Raw genomic sequence first — 23,635 nt, forward strand, 5'->3', positions numbered from 1 at the left:
CATTCGCAGCGGAACCGAAACACAGTCAATGTGCATGTGTGCATGAGACTGCGTGCCTGTGTCTGTTTGTGTGTGAGGCGTGCAAAGCATTAAGCAGAAAAGCAGCGACGCACGCAACGCAGCGACAGCCAGCTCGCTTGCTTGCTTTGCTCTCAAAGCTTCTCTGCCGCTGCCGCGCTGAGAGGCAGAACAGAGCTGGCGATTGCGGGTGTTTTAATACAAGGAAAAGAGAGACTGCAAGAGAGAGTGGTTGGGGGGGGACTGACTGGCTGCCAGACGATAAGCAGTGCAAAAAAACGCAAGGGAAAAAAGTGTGCGCTGTCGAGAAGGGGAGCACATGAAGGGATGGGGGTCAGCAAATACATATGAAAGTAAATACATTTTGAAAAATTATCTCATCAAAAAGGTGCAATTACTGCCGCCTGCTGCTGCTGTCTCCGGCTTCTTTCTGCTTAATTACCGGCCGCCACACCGTAGTTTTTTTCAGCAGGGCTGCGTTAATCTGCCATCGTCTCGTTTTCACACTGGATTACCAGCGCCAATTAAAGTTGTCTTAACATTAAACAAATTTAAATTATTATTTCAGCTTCTGTTTCTTCTTCTGGCTTCTTTGTCATTCTTTTGACTGATTTCGAGTGGAGTGTGGTGGAGTGAGAAAGAGAGAGGGACAGATACATAGACAGGCAGCGGCAATGTTGCTCATGCGACGGCGGATGACCTTGGAATTAAAGTCCAAACCACATTTTGCGAGAGCAAGACTCTACCAGCAACAACAACAACAATGACAAAAAAACCGAATTTGAAACCAAAAACGCAGCAAAGTGGAAAACGGAGAACAAATCAAATTAAATTCGTTGTATGTGGTATTTGCTTTTGGTAATCGGTTCCCCTTTAAAGTTTCTTCCACGGATAGCATTCGCTGTAATAGTACATTCCATGTGCTAGCATTTATTCTGCTGAAATGTGCACATTCCATTCAATCTTTAGATTTCAATAGACACATCTCCCCACTCACTCCACTCAAAGAGGATTCCATATTTTTATGGGCCACAGCTTTGGGTAATTTCAATCAGCTTTATTCCTTATCTAAATTAGTATTTACATACATACAGGTACATATTTACCTATAAATCCACTCCATTCCCCTGCTCATCCCATCCAACACGTGCGAGAGATTTCCTCATCCTCTGTCCGGAGGCACAAGCGTACAAACTTTTACGCGTGACGCGTCGTCACGCACCGCACCGCACACACATTTTTCAAGTTCGATGAGACGCGCCCCCAACAACCAGAAAAAAACATGCGTAAAACGTGCGTAAGGCATACGCACCCCAAAAATGACGTCACACTATTAAACCAGTTGAGCCGTTCATTCGTTTCGTTTCGTTTCGTACGGGACCTCTCTTCCATCTCTGCCGCTCTCTCTTCCAATCACCCACTTGTTGTGTCGCGTCACGTCGCTCGCAGTTCGAACGAAAAAAGTACGAACGAACGCACAAAACGCATATGGCAAATGCTTTGCATGTAGTATGTATGTTGTTGCTATTTTTGTCTCTGCGCTGCTCGATGCTCTCTGCTCTCTGCTCTACGCTCTCTTCACTCTGCATACTATATGCGTGCGCGTCTGTGTGTGCTTTGATTGAACGAGTTTTGGCACACACACGCACGCACGCGTGACATTGAACTTGAACTTGAAGTGGAAGCATTTTTGTTGCTGCGTTTTTAGCCGCTTTGCTTTACGCACTGCCTTCCTACCCCCCATAGCCCCTTCGCAATAAATGTATGTGCACTGTGTGAGCTTTTTATCAGCTTGTGGTGGTGGTGTGGTGCCGTTATCTGATGATAAACGAGTTCATGTGTGTGTGTGCATAGTGGGGTGGGAGGTTTGGTGTTACGTAGCGGCATTCAGTCCAGTCGCCCAAGGTCGCCAATGCAAATTTATGCGCATTCTAAAAGATTTATGCGGTGTTTTTTTCTCTCCTTTATTTTGTTCTCTTACATTTTTGCATTGCATTGTTAACACAATTCGTAATTAATTTATGGCTGCATTGTGTGTGGAGACACACTCGCAAATACATGCATGCATATCTCCATACATACATACATACATATGTATGTTTGTAGTTAGTAGATCCGATCAGATCGTTCGGGATCAGGTTGGAGCAGCTGTGGCAAGCTAATTGCAGGTAGAGAAACGGTAGAGACGGCGCCACACAATAGCGTCTAAATAATATCCGCCCAATGGTCAGTCAGTGTACAGCAAAAGTGTTGCTGTGCTCGCGCCCTCTCTCTCTCTAATAATACCCTTCCGGGAGGGGGCATTTTGAATGGAATGAAATGTTTGACATGCTAAGAGAAGGATCGAAATCTGGGTAGCACAAAATGTGGTTTTGTTCAAGCAAACTTTGTGTAAAATGTGTTTCGAAAAACATAATCGAATGCTCTGTTCTACACTTTTTTAAAGTGTTGACTTTAAGGCATCTCAATATTCGGTCTGTTTTGTGTTGGAGCTTTTTCAAAGATCTTTGATTGTTAAGCATTCCAATCCACAATCATCAATCCGCAATCCCATGAGGACAGACAGCCCAAAGTTGCCTGCGCACGCACAAAAGATGACGCCGTCTTCGAGAGAATGAAACGCCCGGAAGGTCCGTCGGGCAGGTTCATGTCCCTTTCTCACTCTTTCTCGCTTTTGGAGTAGCCACGGTCCTGTCCTGTTGGCCCCTGGTCCTTTGTCATTGTCTAACAATTGCGTGAGAGACGAAAAGTTGGTCTGCGCTGGTCAGCCTTTGTGGTCACCTGAGTTTCTGTCTCTGGGGCCGGAAGCATTCAAGACGAGCGACCACAAGAGGGGCCAGGGAAAGGGACAAGCAAGGAAGGACCACAAAGAAATCAAGAAGGAAAAGGAGGAGGACAACACACAGAAGCCCAATTCACTTGACCTGACAAAACACACACACACACATGTTCAGTGAAGATAATTCGTAGAGAGATCTTTTGCTTAGAGATCAGCTTTGCTTGCTTTGAAGGCCATTTCTCCTTACAAATTTTATCCCACGCTAAGCAACAATAGGAAGGAATACCTACAGGAACTCGAAACGCATTGTGCCTCCTATCCATATCCATACCCATGCCACACCGCACTGCTTCACGCACCACACCACACCCTCTCCATCTCCATCTCCATCTCCGGTCAGCGTCTAGCAATCAAAATCCAAAATCAAAGCCAGAGAGCCGACAGCACAGACAGACGCAAGCCATAGCTCGTATTGATTTGTGTTTGTTGTTGCTGTTAACAATTTGTTGCAAATTGTAAAATGTTGCCAGCAACATAATTTAATTGACACCGTTATGGGCACGGCAGCAGCAGCAGCAACAGCATACTGAACGATCGTGCAACAGCAGTGCGACGCAGGGGCAGGGAGGCAGCAGCATTAAATACGATATGATTCGATCAGTTAGCAACGAGTTCCTATGCAAAAAGTCCGACCAGAGACCCCACAACAAACAACGCATCAAGCAACAAACAAAAAAGAGAATGTTTCGCTTAAGCTTTTCTGGGAGCAGAGAGGAAAGGAAGGAAGTGGGGTGGGGGCTGCAGAGAGAAAAAGAGTGGGTGCGGGTTTTATTTTGGGAGCGGAAACTCTAAAGATACTCAAATTTGTATCCAGTAATTCCTGAACTATGTACATATATGCGGTCTCAGAATCTTGTAGCCCAAAATCGAGGCGTAAGCATTTTTTTTGGCTGACAAACGAAACTCGAAAAGAAAGTTTTATGTAAGCAAAATGCTGCATTCATCACAGTGTACTTATTTTTAGTTTTGGTTGTTAATATTTTGATAAATTCGATTTGGTAATTCCATAAGAATTCATTTGTGGGGGCTATTAATCTTATTCGGTTGATAAACCAACACCCAAAATAAAAGCATTACCCCATATAAGCCGCAGTCTAAGACTGTGAATCTGAACCGATCCAGCCAGAGGGACAGACACAGAGAGAGAGAGAGAGAGAGAGAGAGAGAGAGAGAGAGAGAGAGAGAGAGAGAGAGAGAGAGAGAGAGAGAGAGAGAGAGAGAGAGAGAGAGAGAGAGAGCGAGCGAGCGAGCGCAGGCAAACAAAAATTTGCGCGAGTCAGTCAGCGCCAACGCATGCGCAACGCGCGATTATTTTTCAGTTCCTGTTTGCTGACGTCATTTGTGCATAGCTTAACGGCCGCTGCTGTTTGCCGTTTGTTGCTGGCTGCTGCTGCCTGCTGCTGGCTGCTGCTTCTGTTGTGCTGCCGGTAACTGTGTGTGTGTGTCTGTGATGGGTCTGTGGTGCTGGTGTCTATGTATTTTGTTGCCGGGCCACGCAGCTCGTGTCGCTGTTGACCTTCAAACTGCGTTTTAATTTAGCTTTTTGCCTGCGTTTCTCTCTTTTCTGTATAAATGTTGCTAGAACAACGCTGGCCGGCTGGCTGGCTGGGCTGGTTGGTAGGAGGGGGGAATCAGCAGTTGGCGGAGGATGGAGGTGGCTTGTTGCTTGCTGCTGCTGCTTCTGATGCCTGCTGCTTGCTGCTTGTGCAACAATTACTAATTATATACTATACAGAGTTGGGTTTCTATGTGTATCTATCTACCGCGAGTATCTATCTATAATAAAGCCCATACACACAACAAAACACAGCTGGCAATTCTAATGAGATACGCTATCTTTTTCTCTCTCCCTCCTCCTCCTTCGTCTTCTCCTCTCTTTTTGCAATGAGAAAGAGCGAAAAGGAGATATAAATCTGTTGAAAATGCGCATAATTATAGCAGGCAACAAGTCCCGAGCTCAGACGAAGCCCCTGCATAGAGAGGGGCCTCAATCGACGTTGCGGCAGTCGTGACATGAAAAGTTGTTAATTTTAATTATAAAAAAAAATATATCCATATATATTTTATTTTTTTTTTTTTTAGTAATTTTTTGTTTTGCACTGTGTTTTTTTCTATTTAAAGATCTGTTGCATGTTGGAGAGACACTGGCGTAGACGGCCGTAGACAGCGGCGGTGATTTTCTAACAGAGATGTGTATAATTAAAACAAGTTTTATTCAAATGAATAAAACTGCAAAACACAAACTTGATCGAAATGCGGAGCGGGTGCAAGAGAGATCGTTTAGCTCTTGCATACAATTATGCAAAATCCATGAAGAGTTCTTCGGTGAAAGTATTTCCAGCACTTTTCGAGACTTTTTCGACATTATTTTCAATTTCAATCATCGTCTGCTTTGAAATTTTCCATTTCTGTACTGTCTGCGTCTGTCTGTATCCTTTAGCTCCCCTGCTGCTATCAACATTTTCGAACTACTTTTGACCAACGATCGCAGGCCAACGAAAAATGTGGCAGAAAAATGCTAATGGACATGCAGAAAATGACAAAACAAGGCAAAAGGCAAATAACTCAAAACGAAACCAAAGATGCAGGCAAAAAACATGACTGCTTGACTTGTACGGGTACACACACACACACACACACACACACAGACACGCACATCTGGTCACATTTTTCAGTGCAATGGGAACAATGGTAATCGAACATTATGCTCCATGAAACAGCCAAAATGCAGGGGTCTTTATTTAAATGAAAGCTATCCGAAATATTTGGTATTCTTTGGCATTTCGCTATTAAAAACTAATACTGGACCAAAATGGAGCTAAGAATAATGGAATGGACTAAAGAAGGACCATAATCAGAGGAGGAACGATGGAAATAAATTAAATTACTTGGCAAATGTGAACAGAAAACCTAGACGAAAGTGTAATACAAATTCGATATCTGTTTCCGAGTGTCTTTCTTGTTCCACCTGTGTGAGTGTGTGAGTCGCTGTGTGTGCAAGCTGTAAATTAGCAATTATTGGTTATTAACATGACAATTTTATACGATTTTAATGCATGCCTCAGCAGCAACAGCAGCGGCCACAACGGCAACAAACTGCAATGCGAGCAGCAAACACACACACACATCCACAGACGGGCATTGAAAAATGTCGGCAAGTCACATTTGAAGGCATTTAATTGAATGCGTGAATTGCTTTTGTTGATTGCAGCAGCAGCAGCAGCAACAGCAGCAACAAACTGCAACAACTTGTGGCAGCAGCAGCAGCTGTTTTGTTGCAGCGTTGGCCGCGTGAAAACGTGACGTTTGAGAGCCACTCAGATAAAGAGCCAGAGATTTCGAATGTACAAATCTTGTAACAACAACAGCAACAGCGAAACGCTTTGAATATTTTTGTATAATTTTCCAATTTAAATTAACAGTTTTTGTTGTTGTTGCTGCTGCTGTCGCTATTGAGATTTTTCCCAGGCCTGCTGCTGCAGAAGAAAAATACTGGAGAAATAATAAATGTTGCCGGCAGCAGCAGCGGCAGCAGAAGCAGTAAAAATACGAGTTATTGTTGCTGTTGTGCTGTTTGATGTTGCTCATGTCGTTGTCGTTGTTGCTGCTAGTTCTATGAAATTGATATGCAATTTTTGTTGCAGTGGCTGCCGCTGCCGCTGCTGCTGCTGCTGCTGCTGCTGTGCTTCTGGCCATTGTCTTGCCGCTCGCTGCTATATGTTACGTTCCGTTTCGTTCTAGTATATCTGCTATCGCTTGTCCGTAATATAATCAATTGATTGCTAATTGATAATTATGGCATACGTAATGGCGACGTCGTGCTTTAATGCAATCATCGCTTAGGCGCGCTCAGGTATGACAATGATTTATTAGTGGAAATTTGGAACAGCTTAGGCCGAATCTCTCTCTCCTGAATTCCTTACTGGATTCTGGATTTCAATCCCTAATTCCCCCAATTCCAGCCGCCATTAAATTTGACATTTTGCGCATGTGAATGTTGCGTTTTTTTGGGGCCATTCACCTGATTGCCGCTGTGTCGGCATTCGTAGTCGGCAGTCGGCAGTCGGCATTCGCATTCACAATTCCCAAATCGCAGTTATTACATATTTTATGTGGTTAATTATCAAATTATATTGTAGTTTGGCCTGTCCAGATGCATTAGCGGTGTACGAATCGAGTACGTGACCAAGCCGCAGCAGCAGGCAACCAGGCAACAGGCGACCAGGCAACAGGCGTATGCGCAATATGCAAGACACTACGCATACGCCACAGCGCGGGGCCCCGGAATGGGTACGTACCGAAAATATGAAATGATAATTGCTAAGCCCAGCCCACACCCACAATATGAACCAGCAATGCTCCACATTATGCATGGAGCGCGATGAAAGATAAATTTGTGGCTCAGTTTTTCTGCCAGTTTTCTGCCAGTTTTCCTCTTTCGGGTCTTTTTCGGTCTTGGCCCCTGCAATTTGTTCGATTCAAGTTGTTAACATAAAATCGCAATTAGTTGGCATTTTGGTTGCCTTGTTTCCCCCTTTTTTTTAATCTCTTGTTACAAAATTATGCAAATCAATTTATCAAGAATTTTGTTTTGTTTTTTCAGGGGGGCGTGGCGGCGTCTTGTTCTGCATTTGCATATTTACATGCATGCATTTTATTTTCAAGAATTTTTGTATTTGTCAGCTATTAATTAATAGATTTTTCAGACTTTAATCAGACTCTAATCGGAGATTTTTTATGGGCGGTAGCGAGAGCGAGGGCGAGAGAGTGCTGGGAGTGCACACATTTTTCATTTGAAAATGTAGAAAAATTGCAATTTATTGAACAATTGATTTGAATGTTTATTGGGCGAGCAATTTGTTGGCCCCCTGGCCCTGCCACTGCCCTGAGACATATGTTGCAAGTTGTTGCAGCTGTCAATAGGGGCGGTCACGTCATGTTGCAGTTGCAGTTGCAGCAGCAGCGACTGGCTCTGACTCTGGCTCTGACTCTGGCTCTGTTGCTGCTGCTGCTGCATGTCAAAAATGTGTTGTGTTAAGTGTTTGGCTTTTGCATATTTTTGAGACAGCAGCAACAATCATCGTTGTTGCTGTTGTTGTGTGGCTGGTCGTGTGGCATGTCTGGCATGTTGTTCAACACCCTGTTATACCCGAAACGATTCCCCTCCCTCCACTGCCGTCTCTCTCTCCCTCTGTCTCTTCATTACACATTCATTCAAACAGATGTGGAGGGGGTGCAGGACCAGTTAGTGCGACTCAATCAGGCTCTTAGCCAGCCAACAAATCAGCTTAAGACAACAGACAACAAAGAAAGTTCTAAATCCCCGCCACCACCCCCACTGGGGCATTCGCTTTCGCTTCTTCATCTGTTTCCCTTATTTTTTTGCGCTTGTGGGTGATGCAAATATTTGAACAGAAATTTGCCTTCTCGGGGAAAAAAGTCATTGAAAGTCATTTGCCAAACAGCAGCAGCAGCAGGACACAGGACATGGCACACAGGACACAGGACACACATGCAACTACTACATCCACACTCGGCAGTGTGTTCCTTCTCTCTTGACCTGTCCGCAACGACATTTGTTACACTTTGTTTGCCTTTCGGCTGCTTCGTTCGATGGCAGAAAAAAAGCTTCCCGCGGAGGTGGAGCCGGGGTGGTGTGGGCTGTGTAGAACGATTCTAAAATCGCATCAAATATCAACCGAGCATACGTTAAATGCCTCAAATTGAGTTAAAGTGCCGACGCCGTTTGCACGTCAGAGCCCCGCACACTCCTTCCGCACCCACTCATCACTTTCTGGATAGAAGGACAAAAGCCTGTGGCCTGCTGCAAGTATCGCAGCGAGTGCCAACAGCATCCCACACAGTGGCAGAGAAAAACTACAAAAAACTGCAAAAAAAAGTGAATGGGGCAAAAAATGGACACGAGAAAAAAATTACGCGGGTTGATTGAAGCCCAACATGAATGTTGTACCGAAATATGATAATGCAGCATTGAAAGCTGGCTTGAAAATTACAAGAAATCAGCACAGAACTTGGACGGCAACAGAAAGTGAAGAAATTTGACACGCAGCAAGCGACTGAGTGGCGCTGGGATCAACTTTGATATCGCCCCTCGCACCACACAACACACACACTCTTTTATCGGACACGGACACGAACATGAGAGCATATTTAGCTTGGGCTCCATTTCAGAAGGAGGCAGCATCCAGCATCCAGGATGCGGCAGCAGGACCACCACTTGGATATCCCCCTGGTGCCACTCGTTGGCTTTCTTTTTTCCATCCCCATTTTGTGTGTGTGTGTTTTTATTTTCTTTTTTTTTTGTTTTCATTGAATTGACTTTGGCCCGGTTGCATGTCCTGTGCCCTGGCCACTGCTGAGCCTCCGCCTGACTCCTGGCTGACTGGATGACTGGCTGCCTGGCTGCCTGCCTGAGCCTGCCTGCTGTCATCATTGCCTCGTTCATCGACACTTTGCTTTTTAATCAATTTAACAATTTTTTGTTCTACTGCTGGCTGCTCCTTCTACTATGAGCAGCAGCACTCCTCGTCTGTCACAGAGCCTCCTGGCTTCTGTCCCTGTCCCTGGTCCTGCTGGTGTCGCATGTTTCCAAGGCGCCTGCGGGCAGGCCCTACTGCTGCTGCTCCTGCTGAAGGATATATGCAAAAGTAATTGACAGTTCTGTTTCGTTCGGTTCATTTCAGTTCGTTTGCCATTCGATTCGATTCGGTTTTCGATTGGGATTGGATGGAATGGGATGGGGCGGGGCGGGGCGGGTTGGAAGGCAGGCATATGATGACAGATCCTTGGCTTCCTTTCTTGACTTTTACTCATGGCGAATGCTGGCCATTTCTTTGCTTTTGCCTAACGCTTTCTAAACGCTGACAGACAGACAGTTGTCCTGTCCCCCGTCTGGTAGCATTTGCTAATTAGTTTGCCCAAGCATCAAGGGACATCTGGACATGTGTCCTCTCAATGGCAAAACTTCTCTTCGTCTTTGTTTTTTTTTCGTTGTGTTGTGCAATGTCTAAAAAGGAAATGAACTCATCAGTTTGTTGTTTGTTTGTTTGCATTTTGTCTGCTTTGCTGTTCGGTACTCGAGTGAGTTCTAATGAAGTTGATTTCCCGCACTCATCCCTCAGAATGAGCAAACGGCAAACGGCAGAGGAGGTGTACATGTAAGTAAGTGTGGATTGTGGCTGTTGAAAATGTTGCTTTAATTGTATTATTAGAGGATTCCGCAGCAACTGCTCACACTCAGTGATGGCTAAATTAGAAATAATTAGACCAAGTGTCAATTAGCGAGAATCCTTTCACTCTATGCTCACGCGCGGTAACTGAACTGAGCTGGGAGGAGGCACTCCCTCTGCCGGGAGATAGATGCACATTTATAATTGAACAATTTACCAGTTTTCTCTGCAGATTCAAATAACTTTATCAAGGCAGGAGAGTGCGAGGCAGAGCAGCAAGATGGAGCGAACGGCAGGTAGGCTTTGGCTTTAGCCAAAGTCTTGTTTTGCGGCAGCAAACAGTAAACGCAGTTAAATATTTTCCGCTTAATTTAACAGGAATTTCAATTGACAGACGTGTGCACAATGTTGTGCGGTTATACCCCATAATATGGTATACCCTGCCTCTTGGCAGTGACTGCGATGAGGCTATACAATGGGAGCTCCGTTCAGCGGCAGAAGGAGAGAACGAGACGTGAATTTATCTCTGCCTATCTTTTGGAGGGTATCAACAGCTCGATCAGCTGACAGCAAGGCTTTTGCTTTCTTGCTGTTCTCTGGGCAAAACGCATGATTTATGCAGTTACAGCAAGCGACGAGTGAGAGGAAGTGGCAGGCAGGCGGCAGGCAGGCAGTAGGCAGTAGGCAGACAGCCAGGCAGGTCCATTGCAGTCAATTTCTATTAGAGGCTGACCTTGTCAACATGTTGCCAGGCAGCAGCAGCAGCACCAGCAGCAGCAGCAGCAGTGTGGCAGTAGCAACAAGCTGTGGCTGCGGCTGCGGCTGCGACTGAGGCTGTGGCTCGTTTAGAGTGTGTTGCGGCGTTAAGTTGACAATTTACTGACAAATGTGTAAATTGCATTTGATCTTGTTGCTGTTGTTGCTACTACGCTTGCTGCTGCGTTAATTTATGCGGCTGGCATTTCACAGGCAAAGGAGAAGGCAGAGCCAGTGCCAGAGCCAGGTGGCAGTGGCAGTGGCACCGCGTGACAGAGTGGAGGCGCAGATGGGAGGCCGGCAGCGACCTTGATCGTTAGCTTCCGCATTTTTTACTGTTGGAGTTTCTCCGCAATGTTTCCTCTTTGGAGTGAAGGAAATCAACAAATGGGATGCAAAATTTACATATATAGAAATTGTATCTATTCGCTTATGGGAACATTTCTTGCAAAATGCAGAGGGAACTTCATACTTTTGGTAGCTTGAACTTAAATCTATAATAAATAAAGATACATATTGATTGTTCGACTCACCTTATGGGCTCTGATGGATGTGCCCTCTGAACAAACTAATGTGACGTCCACCAGGCTCCCGTCTTGTAGTAATTGACTAAACACCCCTAACAGGTTGGATTGGTAATTGTTCCACCTCAAGCAGTAGTGCTCACTGCCCATGTCGGTGACAGCTTACGCTGCTGCAGAAAGAAAAGAGCGAGAAGGAGAAAGAGAAAGAGAAAAGAACAAAGTTAGACCAGGATTGTTGTTGGTTAGTTAGTGTTTAATGTTGGTAATACTCAGGCGAGAATGACTGTCGCGAGCGACTCGCGTTTAATTTCTTAATTTGGTGTTTTATTCGTACGCCTTTTTTGCTGCTAATTGAAAATTGCGTAATCAATTGCATGCCAGGCGATGTAGAAGTATCTTTGTATCTATTAGATACACATATGTATAAATAAATATTGGTATGTAGTGTGTGTGTGTGTGTGTGTGTGTGTGTATCTTTATGTGCAATTAATGCCAAAGCGATTGCGCACAAATGCCAAACAAATTGCGAAATCTTTTGCTTCAGGGTTCACAAATGTCACTGCCACCAGCACCGCCCGCTGCCGCCCTCTCCTCCACTCTCCATCTCCATCTCTCGCTCTCTATCTCTATCTAGGTGAGAGGTGCAAAGAGATAATTGGCGAGGTGGCAGGGCAGCAGGCAGAGGAGGAGCAGCAGCAGAAGCAGCCAGTAGGCAGGTGGACACAACGTGCAATTGAGGGCGTGACTAGGCGTGTCACTGGGTTTTTTTCTTCACACACCACACAAAAAAAACAACAAAAAAAAACAACGCTGACTTGCCATAAATGCATCCAAAGCTGTTGTACACCTTTTTCTATTCGATTTTTGTGCAGGCGATTATAAATATTAAATTACTTTGCAGCAAATCGATGGACTCGTGGGGGAGTGAGAGTTTATATTGAACCAAATGCCACGCCCCTGCACTTTTCAAGAAAACCAAAGAAAAAAAAACAAATGCTGCAACAAATTTTTTAGTACATTAAATTAAATTAGATACTTTTAAAATCCAAACAAAATAATAAATTACCAAAATAAAATGAGCTTAAAATTTCGACAATATTGAGAACAAATTGAAAAATATTTTAATGCAAGAAAACATAAAAATAAAACCATTAAAAATGGGCAACCGAAAGCATGTCTGAAATTATTGGAAAAATTCCAGAAAGACTACTGAGACGAACTAGTGAGACATAATCCCCGTTAGAGTTCTTTGTTCGAAATGGCAAAAGATGTTTAATATTAGTATGCGCTGCAATGGAAATGCTAAACTCAAGAATTCCATGGCCAAGAAAAGCGAACCAAAGCCTCTCCTCCGCCGCTTCCCAAAGTGATGTAAAAATCAATCTTCTGCATTGCTAATTCAACAAGCAAAACATTTCGATCTCCGAGGATCTGTGGGGCAAGTATTCTTTTTTTCTTACTTTTACGGTTTGGCCACAGTTAAACTTTTCCCCTTCGCTCTCTCTCTCTCTCTCTCTCTCTCTCTGGATGTGTGTTTTGTGTGCCATCAGTTTTGCATTAAATTGATGGTTAAATAATTAATCGACGAGGCCAACATTCAGGCAATCAACGAAACGATCTGAAATTAGGTAAGTCCCCGCGCGAGACCACAAGAAATTGCAAACAGCAACAACAACAACAAACATTTCCGGCCATCGGGTGATTCGTTCTCTCTCTCTCTCTCTCTCTCTCTCGCTCTCTCTGTCTGTCTTACTGTCTCTATTTTCCTCTATTTCTGCTTCCCTTTCTCTGGGGTGTTGGAAATCTCAGGCATCGAGGCACCGAAAAAATAATAACGAAGCAATAAACTCTGAATTTATTTCAACAAATAAAACTTTGATTTATTGCACTACGCACCGGGCACACAGCATGCAACTGCAACGACGACGGATCTCAGTCGCAGTCGCAGTCTCAGCTCAGACTCAGTGCCTCTGTGCCAGCCACCACACTGCCTCTGCCTCTCCCTGTTGTCCCTCTTCGCTTGGAGCCTTGATCTGAGACCCCGATAACGATATTATAGAGGAGTTAGAATCTGTATCTGAAGCTATTGCGATCGTAAAGCGTAAATTACGCATGCATTTTGTTATTTCCCTCTCTCTCTCTCACTCTAGCGCTCTCTCCCTCTCTGTCTGTTTATTCAGCACTCGGAAAAGTCGTGCGAAGTTGAGCACACACTGACTAAAAGTCCAGGAAAAACTCCATGAAAAACATTCTCGTACTAAGCTTGAGTTTATCCTTTCGCTTATGGAAACTTTGTATGGCGATTTGCTGTTATATTCAGCATGGAATGGAATGATTAGCACTTTTGCAAGGCTTTGCCACCACTGTAGCAGCTCTTCTCATTTAGTTAAAGATCACAGTGGTAATTCAGGCAAAAGAAAGAAAAAGAAAAGAAAATCCCAAATGTTCGGCTGGAAAATTATGGCCAAAGTGGCAGCCAACACGCAATGGCAAAAGGTCGCAAGCAGCCCAAGCAAGACGTGGGGCAGCACCGACTTCTCTTTTTTTGTTCGTTTGTGCTTCCATGCAACATTTGCATGCAACAGCAGGTCGACACTTAATTAAGAGAAGTTGCTAGTGGCCATGTTGCGGCCAAGTTGTTGTCGCTGTTGCTGCTGCTGCTGCTGCTGCTGCTGCTGGCGTGTTGCTGCTGTTGCAAGTGCTGCCCACGCATGATTTTTGAATTAGCGCTGTGTGTAGTAACAACAACTAATATAATTGACAGTAGTTGTTGTTGGTGTCGCTGCTGCTGCTGCTGTTGCCTACGTGTTCTGTTGCAGACGTCAATGACTGCCTGCCTGAAGTGCATGCTAAGTAGGCAGCCAGAAAGCGGCTCAAACGTAGATGCCCGAAGCAAGGGTCGAACCATGGGATACCCTCTGACGCCAACCAGACTTATGTAAGGCCTTTCGCTTATGGTTAATTTGTACAGCACATAAATGTCTTTCCTGCTCTACCGATGTGCCCAAAGGGCATGCTCGCATGCAAATCTCTGCCAGAGAAAACAAAGCCAAGAGAAAGCCGCTAAGGAAAACTCGAGAGAAACAAAAAACAAAACCTCGTACTATGCAGTCGTAGAAAAAACAAAAAAAAAGAACAAGCTTCTGCTGTGTTGCATGCAATTTGGGTCTGTTAATTGTTGTTGCTGCTGCTGCCACTGCCTGCCTGCCTGCGATTTATGCCGCTTGCATGCTAATTATGAGCCACATGTTGAGCTCCACAAAAATACTAGAAACGTGGGAGAGAGAGAGAGAGAGAGAGTGAGAAAGGGAGGCAGGTGGCAGGTGGTAGCACCACAATGAGCGAGTGAGACAGGGCCACTCACTGACAACTAAATCAGTCAAAACGATGATGATGGGGCAGCCCCCGCCCGAGTCCCAGCCGCAGCTGCTGCTGCTCATTTGAGTCCCCAGTGCGCCCATTGAGTTTTTAGCCAAGTTAATGAGCGGCAGTAGAGAGAGCGTAAGACAGGCAGCCAAAAGCAGCAGCCAGCAGCCAGCAGTCGCCTCTCAAATGAATGGCCGGTGGATGGGGTTCAAGTTTCTGCTGCACTGCCCTGCTGCTGCATCGATCTCCCACAGTGCACTGAGAAGACATGGTCAAGAACGAGGGCCACGATGGTATTTCTAGACCTTCTTTTCAATTAAAGACCCCCGTGTCGTTGTGGGGCCTAAATGCTGCTTGTAATTGTTGCATGCTGCAGACACTCTTTGCTGTTGTTCTTGGGGTGTTGTGTTGCTTGTGTTCTAATTTGTTTTCCAGCTTAGGTTCTTCTTGGTGTTGTTGAGATCTGTTGTTGAAGTTAGTGTAATTGTTGTGGAATTGCCGTGGAGCCTTTATAGGCATTTTTCTGACGTTTGTTGGTGATCTACAGTTGTTGTCATTGTCATTGTTGTTGTTGTTGTTGTTATTCAACTGGCTGTTGTAATATGTATTTTGTTATTGGTTAAGTGCAATCTGTTGATGCTGGTGTAGGTGTAGCTCTTTCTGCTGTTGTTGAAATTGTTGTTGGTGTTCTTGTAACGGTGTTGGAGTTGCCATCATGGATTGTTGATCCATTATTAATGTTGTTTACAAAGCTTTTGGTGCACTATTGTTGCTGCATCAGTTTTTTTGCAGATGTTGTTGTTGTTGTTGCACCTCTTCGAATTGTTGGAGTGGCGCCTTTGCTGTTTGCCTGTCGCCTTTACCATAAAACTCATTAATATTGAAATTTCGTTCGTGTGCATGAGTTATTAGCAATTTTCTAATTAAGGCTCCCCTGGCGACGAGCCGCCAACGATTCTTCTTCCCTCCTGCTGCTGCTGCTGCTGCTGCTACTGCTGCTACTGCTGTTGCCACAACTTCAGTCGTCTTTCTTCTGGCTGCCACCTACTGGAATCGGGGCTCTCTCTGTCATGCTTGGCCGCTCACCTGAGGCGCCGACATCCCACTCCCCTGCCCCTGTGCACCCTGCATCTGTCACACCCACAAAGAGGCGGTCGTTTTGCCTTTCATGTTGCCTCCTTTTTTTCTCTTCAGTGTCTTTCTTTTTTGTTGCTGGTGAAATTTGCATTTGATTTATTTATTTATAAACTTAATTGCCAAGTGGGCCACAAGTGGGCGTGGCAGAGACTGCCACAGAAAGAAGAGTGTGAGAGAGGAGTCCATTGATTGGCCAGGCAGAGGCATTCCGCACAGAGGCACAACTCTGCTTGTTCGAGTGTGGCCAGATCCAAGCAAAGCATGTGCCGTTCGCTTATGGGAAAGTTGTACAACGAATCACACACAATTTGTGATTGATATCAAAGTCAAATCTCTGGTCAATGGTCAGCAGACACTGATCAATGATGATCTGCTGCTGCTGCTGCTGCTGCTGTTGCGTCTCCTCTCTGCAGCCCACGCAGATCGCAGCTCACAAATGGATGTGGCAGTGGCAGTGGCAGTTACCGTTGCACGTTGCACGTTGCAGTGGCAGTTGCATCCTTCCACTGTTCTACCAGTTCTAGACAAGACAAGACACACACTTGACTGATGAAGGCAAGGCTCTGGCTCTGGTTCTGACTCTGGTTCTGACTCTGGCTCTGCCTTTTGCGGCACACAGTCCACAGTGTGGCTCTGCCACTTGCTCTGCCCCCAAAAGAGGGGGTGTGAGGCGGGGTGGGGCACACACACACTGCGTGTGAGTACGCCTACGTGCGATGGCGGCACATTTTAAATCAAAAAGAAGGGCGCACGATGCAGTTCAGTTTTTGAGTTTGTTTTTTTTTTTTGTTGTTTTGCAGCTAAGGCCGCGCCTCGTTTTTGTGATACCCTCTAAAAAAAATGAAAGAGGTGCAGAGACAAAGGGTAAGGCAGTGCCCGAAAAATTGGATGGCAGCACGCGAGGTATCCGCTGGTGCGTAATATTCCCCCAACTGCTTGGGCGATTATTAATTGCAACATGAAGGGGCAAGGCATGGTCTAGGTCTAGGGGTGTTCAAGCTGCAAAACAGTTGCAATTTCGCTCTTGTTGTTGGCTGTGGCATGCAGCTCCCTGCCTGCTCCCTGCTCCCTGCTTGCCTCTCGCGTTTGAACATTTGCCGACACACAGTTTTGCGATTATCATAATGCTGCCTGCGCAGCGGTGGCAGCGGTGGCAGCGGTGGCAGCAGTGTCGGTGGCGGCTCCACTGTTCATGTTGCAGTCTTGTCGATGTGAATGATGATTATTTTGATAAGTTGCGCAACATGTTGCAACAACAGCAGCCCGTCAGAGGCATTGCCTTAGATTTTCTTCTTCATGTCTGCTCTGCGCATAATTCGCGGTCATCTCTGGCCAGATCTTAATTGTTCCCCTCACTGCGCCGCTGCTGTGGCAGCATTGTGTGGCAGGCACTCTGTCCGAGGTGTTGCCAGCTCAAAATTGCTGCTTGTCACTGTCCGCGGAAGTCTCACTGCGGCCACCACGGCTATGATTATAAATGGAATGCTCTCCTTTTATTTTTCTTTATTTTTTCTTTATTGATTTATTAATCGCGTTTGCTGGTGAAAGGATTTCGCTCTGGGCCATGGCTCATAAATTGGCCAGAGCATTTAAAGCGAGTGAGAGAGAGCGAGGGAGAGGCAGAGTGATCTCTGTTTGCGCAGCTTTCTTTTGTGGCAAGTCCAGTTCAGTTGCTGCTGCTGCTGCTGCTGCCACACGTAAAGGGCAGCGCAAAAGACCCAACAAATATATGCCAAAATATTATTATGCCAGCGGACTGCCTTTTGTGCCTGCCTGGCTGCCTGCCACCTACAAATATGTATGGCCTGGGTGTCGCCTTTGTGGCACGAACATGACTTTTGGCGGCGCATGCGTGTTGCCTGGCAGTTTGTTGCACAGTTGCACAGTTGCACAGTTGCAGTTGCAGTTGCAACAGCTGATTTACTGCAGCCACGAAAAGCGGCTGTTTCTGTTTGCAGATAAGCCACAACAATACAGTTCTTGTGGTTCTCCTCTTTGCAGTTATTTGTGGCAAACAGCAGCAGCAGCAGCACTTGTTGCACTCCACTCTGTGGCACTGGCACCACCGTGTGTATGTGTGACAGTGGCAGGTCAACAGCAATTGAAAATGCAATTAAATTAGAGACCAAAACGAAACCAAAGCAAAAGCCAAAAGCCAAACCAACAACAAACCAAACCAACAAAATGAGACCAAGAAGCGAGAGTCAAAGTTTGAGTCTGGCTGCCACCGCTGCCACCGCTGCCACTGTTGGCCACAAAATTTATATTATTAGCCAATTGTTGCAACGCCGCTGCTGCTGCTGCTGCTGCTGCTGCTGTTGCGGTGTGCAGAGTCTGCCACATGATGAAGCAACGGCCTCAAAGGCCTTTTGCCTGTTGCCGTTGCTGCTTTTTGCGTGTCGAATGCAAAGCATCGACAGTCGGCATTCAACATTCAACGTTCGACAAACTTTGACTATTTGTCGGTTAGTTGTTCTTTTCATTCGTTCATTCATTCAGTCATTCATTCACTCAATCGTTCAGTCGCTTGCAAATTGTGCAATAATCATTTTCAATTTTCATACAAACATTTTCATGCAGCGGCCGACTGCCGACTGCTGGCCGCTTTTGCCTGTTGTTTCGCCTTCACCTCGTTGCTGTTAGATCGGTGGCAATGGCAATTAGATTCCAATAACTATACCCTGAAGACTCCAAGAGAGAATGAGAGGGACAGAAACAGCGACAGAGAGACAGAGAGGGAAAAGAAAGAGTTTGATTTCTAGGAATGTCTCGGCTTGATCTGTTTCTGTTTTGATTTCAAATATAAATCTTTTAAGCTTCGATCTTGCTGCTTCCTCTCATACTTTTCGTGATTAAAGACTGAATAAGCCAAAAGGTCTGTCTCTGTGCTGTTGTGTGGCATGTGGCACTGTGGCACTCTGCCTGCCATACAACTGATGTTTTGGGTCAAGTCCAAGACGCCGGAAATTTCCAGCCGGTGGACTAATCAAGTTACAAAAAAAAAACACCTGGGCTGCGGCCCCCAGGAAGTGGGCAAAAAAGAAAAAAAAACGCTTTGTGCCACACAGAGAAATGTGCGTAAACGGCTGCAACAAGCAGCAGCTCGTGGCATAAACAATTTCCGGGAGGCAGGCAGGCAGGCAGTTTCCACTCGAGTGAGTGACTAGCATTTAATCAAGAGCAATCAGCAGGCAGGCAGGCAGCCAGGCAGGCAGGCAGGCAGTGGATGCAACATGTGGATGCAACAGCAACAACAACCATAATTGCTGTCATGTTGCGCTGCAGCGGCGGCCACGTGCTCCATTTTAGCTCCATGTTGCTGCCACAAAGCTATCAACATTTTGTGTGCTGCAGCAGCAGCAGCAGCAGCAGCAGCAGCAGCATCGGATTTTGGACACTGGACACTGGACAGTGGCAACATATTTTGATATGGCACACGCAATGCTCATTTGTCTGCCACATCTGCCACACACACACACACACACACACACACACACACAGGCATACGGTGTTGTTTTTTTGTTGTTTTTTGATAAATGTTTGTGCCGCTGCAACATGTTGCTTCGAGTGACTCGAGTGGCCCGAGCCAGAAAGCCACAGAGAGCCGCAAAAAAGATTTATGATTATTGCTTTGTAATTTGTGTTTAAAATATGTGCCGCCGCCTTGTTGCAATGTTGCCTGCCCCACCTGCCCCGCCCGCCTGCCTGCCCCTCTGCTGCTGTGGAGGCCACGCTGCATGGGTGCATAAAAATCAATTAGCAGGCACCCAAAATCAATGAGAACCAGTGGCCAGATCGGTCGGCGATGAAAACCTTGAGAATTGCATCCACAAATAATGTGTGGCACGTTTGCCGATCAACAGCTACAACAGCTCCCGGACGGCCGCTAAAGGAAGAACGAACGAAAAGCAAAAAGGGATTTTGTGTGTCCGTTCGCTTAGGGCACATTTTGTTTCGATTCCACGGATGCACAAGCGAAAACTCCAAAGAGAATGCAAGCGAATGCAAAAACAAAAGCACAAAAAGCAGAAGTCGATGCAGAAATTAACACAAATTCAGCAAGGATTCAATAATAAATTCTGTGACTTTCCTTTTTATTTGCAAGCTCTTGAGAATTCTTCGCGCAAATCTGTGAGGAGTCGGAGCCGAGGATTTATTGGAAATTTTTGTGTAAAATTCTGTTGCGATTTCTATGAAGATTCTGTTTTTGGTTTCTATGCGTTTTTATGCTCGGTAATATTCTGCAATCAACTTTTGTGCGGCGAAAAATAAACTTAAGCCTCAGGAGCGAGCACTCACTGTACCCACTGGTAGGCACTTCGGGGCAGCCGCTTGCCTTGTTAGCCGCTCTCTAAGCAGCCAATTAATGTTACGGCAGCAGCAGCAGCAGCGGCAGCAACAACAACATGCAACATGTTGCATGCAGCGCAATTTATTAATGAGATTGCCCCGTTGATTACAAGAAAGGCCAAAAGACAGGGAGTGGGAGTGGGAGAGGGGATTGCTACTTGTTTGTGTGCCACATGCATTTTCCATGTTGCCGCACGCACAGTGGCAGCAACATGTTGCTGTTGTTGCTGTTGCTGTTTCGCCAGCGGGTGTTGCACATTTATGCGTGTGTGTGCCACCAAATTAGGTGTCAAATGACAATGGACGGACGGGCGGGCGGGCGGCGGTAACCACACAGATTTTCCCCGTCATATTTATGGCGGGTGTGTGCGTGTGTGTGTGTGTTTCGGGGGTGTTGACGCGCGCACAGCTGGCGCGTATTAAGGTCAAAGAGCGATCGAAATCGAAATCGCAATCGCAATCGGATCGTGTCGCCCCAGCAGCTGTCAAACTCAATTCCGAGACTCTGCGGCACATGCAAAGGTCAGGCGCTGCAGCTGCTGCCACAAGCACATTTTCGACAGCACACACACACACACACCCCTCCCCACCCCGCCATCCCTGCCACACCCTCTGTGTATCTCCTGCAGCACACAGTCCTCTTATGCCAGTCAAGCCTTTATTTTGCGACTCCGCTTAGCATCATAAAAATGTCAAAGCTTTATTTGCAAGCTTCTTGTGGCAGCGGCTGTTGCTGCTGCTGCTGCTGCTGTGGCAAGCTTCTTGTGGCAGCCAGCTGCCGCTGTTGTTGCTGTTCTTGTTGTTATTGTTGTTGGTGCGGCGGCGGCGGTGGCGGGCTAATTGGCGTGTCATTGGCTGGAACGCAGGCATAAATCTGTTATTTTATACGCGCCTTTTGTTGTGTGCAACATGGCGTATGAGTAATGTGAACAAAATACAACCAACAACAAAAATCACAACAAATCATATGACACACACACACATAGACAGAGTGAGGGAGGGAGGGAGATTTGATGTAAGAGATGCACCGCTCAGAAATATTCCATAAGCGAAAGGATACGCTACAAACGAAACGAACGGAAACAATGTGGGACATTGGCATCTGAGGAACTGGCAAAAGGAAACTCTCACTTCTGTATCCATTTCGCCTCACTGTTCCATCATTCCATCATTCTGTCGTTCCCCTCCCAGTCCGATCTGTGATCTCAATCTGTTTTTAATTTGTTATCTATACCATGCACAATTCCAGCATTCCCGCAGTCCCGCACTCCCGCATTCCATCATTCCACCATTCACTTTTATCTCTCTCACTCTATTCGGACCATTTTTCCTTCACTACTGCTCTGAATATTCCACTTTTCAACGCCAGTTTTCGGCCACCAATTACTGTTACTCCTCCCTCTCTCTCGCTACAGCAAACACAGAGCTTAACCCACTCTTGGCCCCACCATTAACCCCTCTCGGCCTGCCACAAATAAAACCAAATTAACCCACATCAATCACCACACCACACACACGACGACGGCGAAAAAATAAATATATGAAAAGAAAAAACCAAACACAAAACATAGAAAATTTCCATTTTAATTTGAAATAACTTTACGGAGCTCCTTCTGTCTGTCCGTCCGTCATTTTTTGTAAGCCAATTTTCATAGCCTAAAAATAGTCAGAGGAGCAGAGGGAGAGAGAGGAGCAGGAGGTGGCGGGAAAGCAGGAAAGCAGGAAAACCGCTTCTAAAAATATACAAAAAGGAGAGGAAAATCGCTGTCAAAATGACTGTCCACTCCCCAGGGTAGAGAAGGAGCTGCCCCATCCATCCATCCATCTCTGGAGGGGAGAGTTGACTACCTCAAATCATTCCTAAAGACATTTTTGTGGCTGTAACTCTGCCTCGAAACTTATCCGGCAATCGTCAGCTCGCTCTGTCTGCACATCTGGTAGCAGCCATTTCCCAATCTGTTGCTAATACAATAATGGAACGCGGTCTGTTATAATATTTACAGCTTTGAATTAACTAACGAGCTCGTAAGCCACCACGAACCGGTTCAAGAGTCAACAAAAGCGCAACAGGTGTTCATTTGGCACTGGAATGAAATGGAATGGAAGCAAGCGGAACAAGGAATAGAACAGAGTGGCAAAGAACTGCGTGGCATGGCGGAATTAAGTGGAATGAAACTTGGTGGAATGGAAAACATTACAAAGGATTGGAATGGATGCCAAAAAGGAGCCTCGCCTCGTGCCATGACTTTCACTCCTGCAGCCACACAGCCCCTCCCCCACTGCACCATCCTGACAGTGTCTGTGCCTCTGCCTCTCCTCCACCCACTAGGCACTGCCCACACGCTAATTGCGGCAAACACACAGCAACAACAAATGCACGAATGGAACGCCAGGCAACAAGGAGAAGACCACCAGCAGCCACCAGCAGAGCAACCGGCCACTGCCACACATGCAACATGCCACTCACCCGAGTGGAAGGAGACTGACTGACTCTCTTCAGATGCCCCAGCACCAAGCTCCAAGCTCTTGCTCCGCTTACGGGTTTTCGGTTAGAAATAAGTAAAACACAAAAACAAAAGCAAAACAAACGCAAAAAGCAAAGTAAAGTAAAAGAAAATTCCCATAAACAAATAAACACTTGACGTGATTGTGGACGCGACTGTTGGGCCAAATGGTACGTGGCATGTGGCATTGTTATGGCTGTGTGGCATCACTTGGGCTTCCAACTGTGCAACTGTGCAACTGTAGCGCAAAAATTAAATACAATTTATGCACCTTCTAGTGTCGACGATGGTGTGGTGTCCTTTCGCTTATGGGTAATTTGTTGAAGCAAAAACGGGACTGCCATAAGATCTGCTAGAATTGGAGCCCCCGAAGGCAGAGAGGAAACCCACGCCACATCATTCACGTGCGGCAGGCAAACCGTCACCAGGCAGGCAGGCAACAAACAAAAATAAAGAAAGAAAAACCAAACCACATTGCAACTTGCAACTTGCAACTGCAGCAAACAGTAACTTAAACTGCAGCAGCAGCTACCAACAGTAGGGACCACCACATAGCAATTATGGATCTCTGGAGCTGCCTCTGCTCTGCCTCTGCTCCTCCTGCTCCCCCCTCTCTAGTGGCAAGTGGAGGCGACACGAAGAGCTGGTGCTGCTGCTGCTGCTGCTGCTGCTGCAATAATTTCCATTGCCGGGCCCCGTCGCCACAAATCTGCCAACATAATTTTGTTATTTCACTGCCACTTTGTTTGACGTGCAAATGTTTGGCTTTGGCTTTGGCTTTGGCTTTGGCCTTCAGTGCTGTGTGTTGGGGCACCTCCGTTCGTGGCACATCCTGGTTTAGTTCGGTTCGGCTAGATGATTTTTCAATTTGTGCTTAGCCTAAGACAATCAGGCAACAGCAACAACAACGAACAACAAAAAAAAAGGGGCAACCGCAGCCACACCGCGAAC

The 23,635-nt window shown here is 46.0% G+C and overlaps 1 protein-coding gene across 1 annotated transcript in view; it reads right to left on the reverse strand.

The window, feature by feature from the left end:
* LOC117890075 (platelet binding protein GspB) overlaps positions 1–23,635 on the reverse strand; it is a 124,435-nt gene that overhangs the window by 40,796 nt on the left and 60,004 nt on the right. Inside the window, exon 2 of the mRNA XM_034794723.1 lies at positions 11,337–11,497. Within this exon, the coding sequence (XP_034650614.1) occupies positions 11,337–11,477 (141 nt within the window). The 5' untranslated portion in view covers positions 11,478–11,497. The remainder of the gene's footprint in view (positions 1–11,336; positions 11,498–23,635) is intronic.

The sequence above is a fragment of the Drosophila subobscura genome, chromosome A, assembly GCF_008121235.1.
Source record: "Drosophila subobscura isolate 14011-0131.10 chromosome A, UCBerk_Dsub_1.0, whole genome shotgun sequence".
NCBI classification, from domain to species: Eukaryota; Metazoa; Arthropoda; class Insecta; order Diptera; family Drosophilidae; genus Drosophila; species Drosophila subobscura.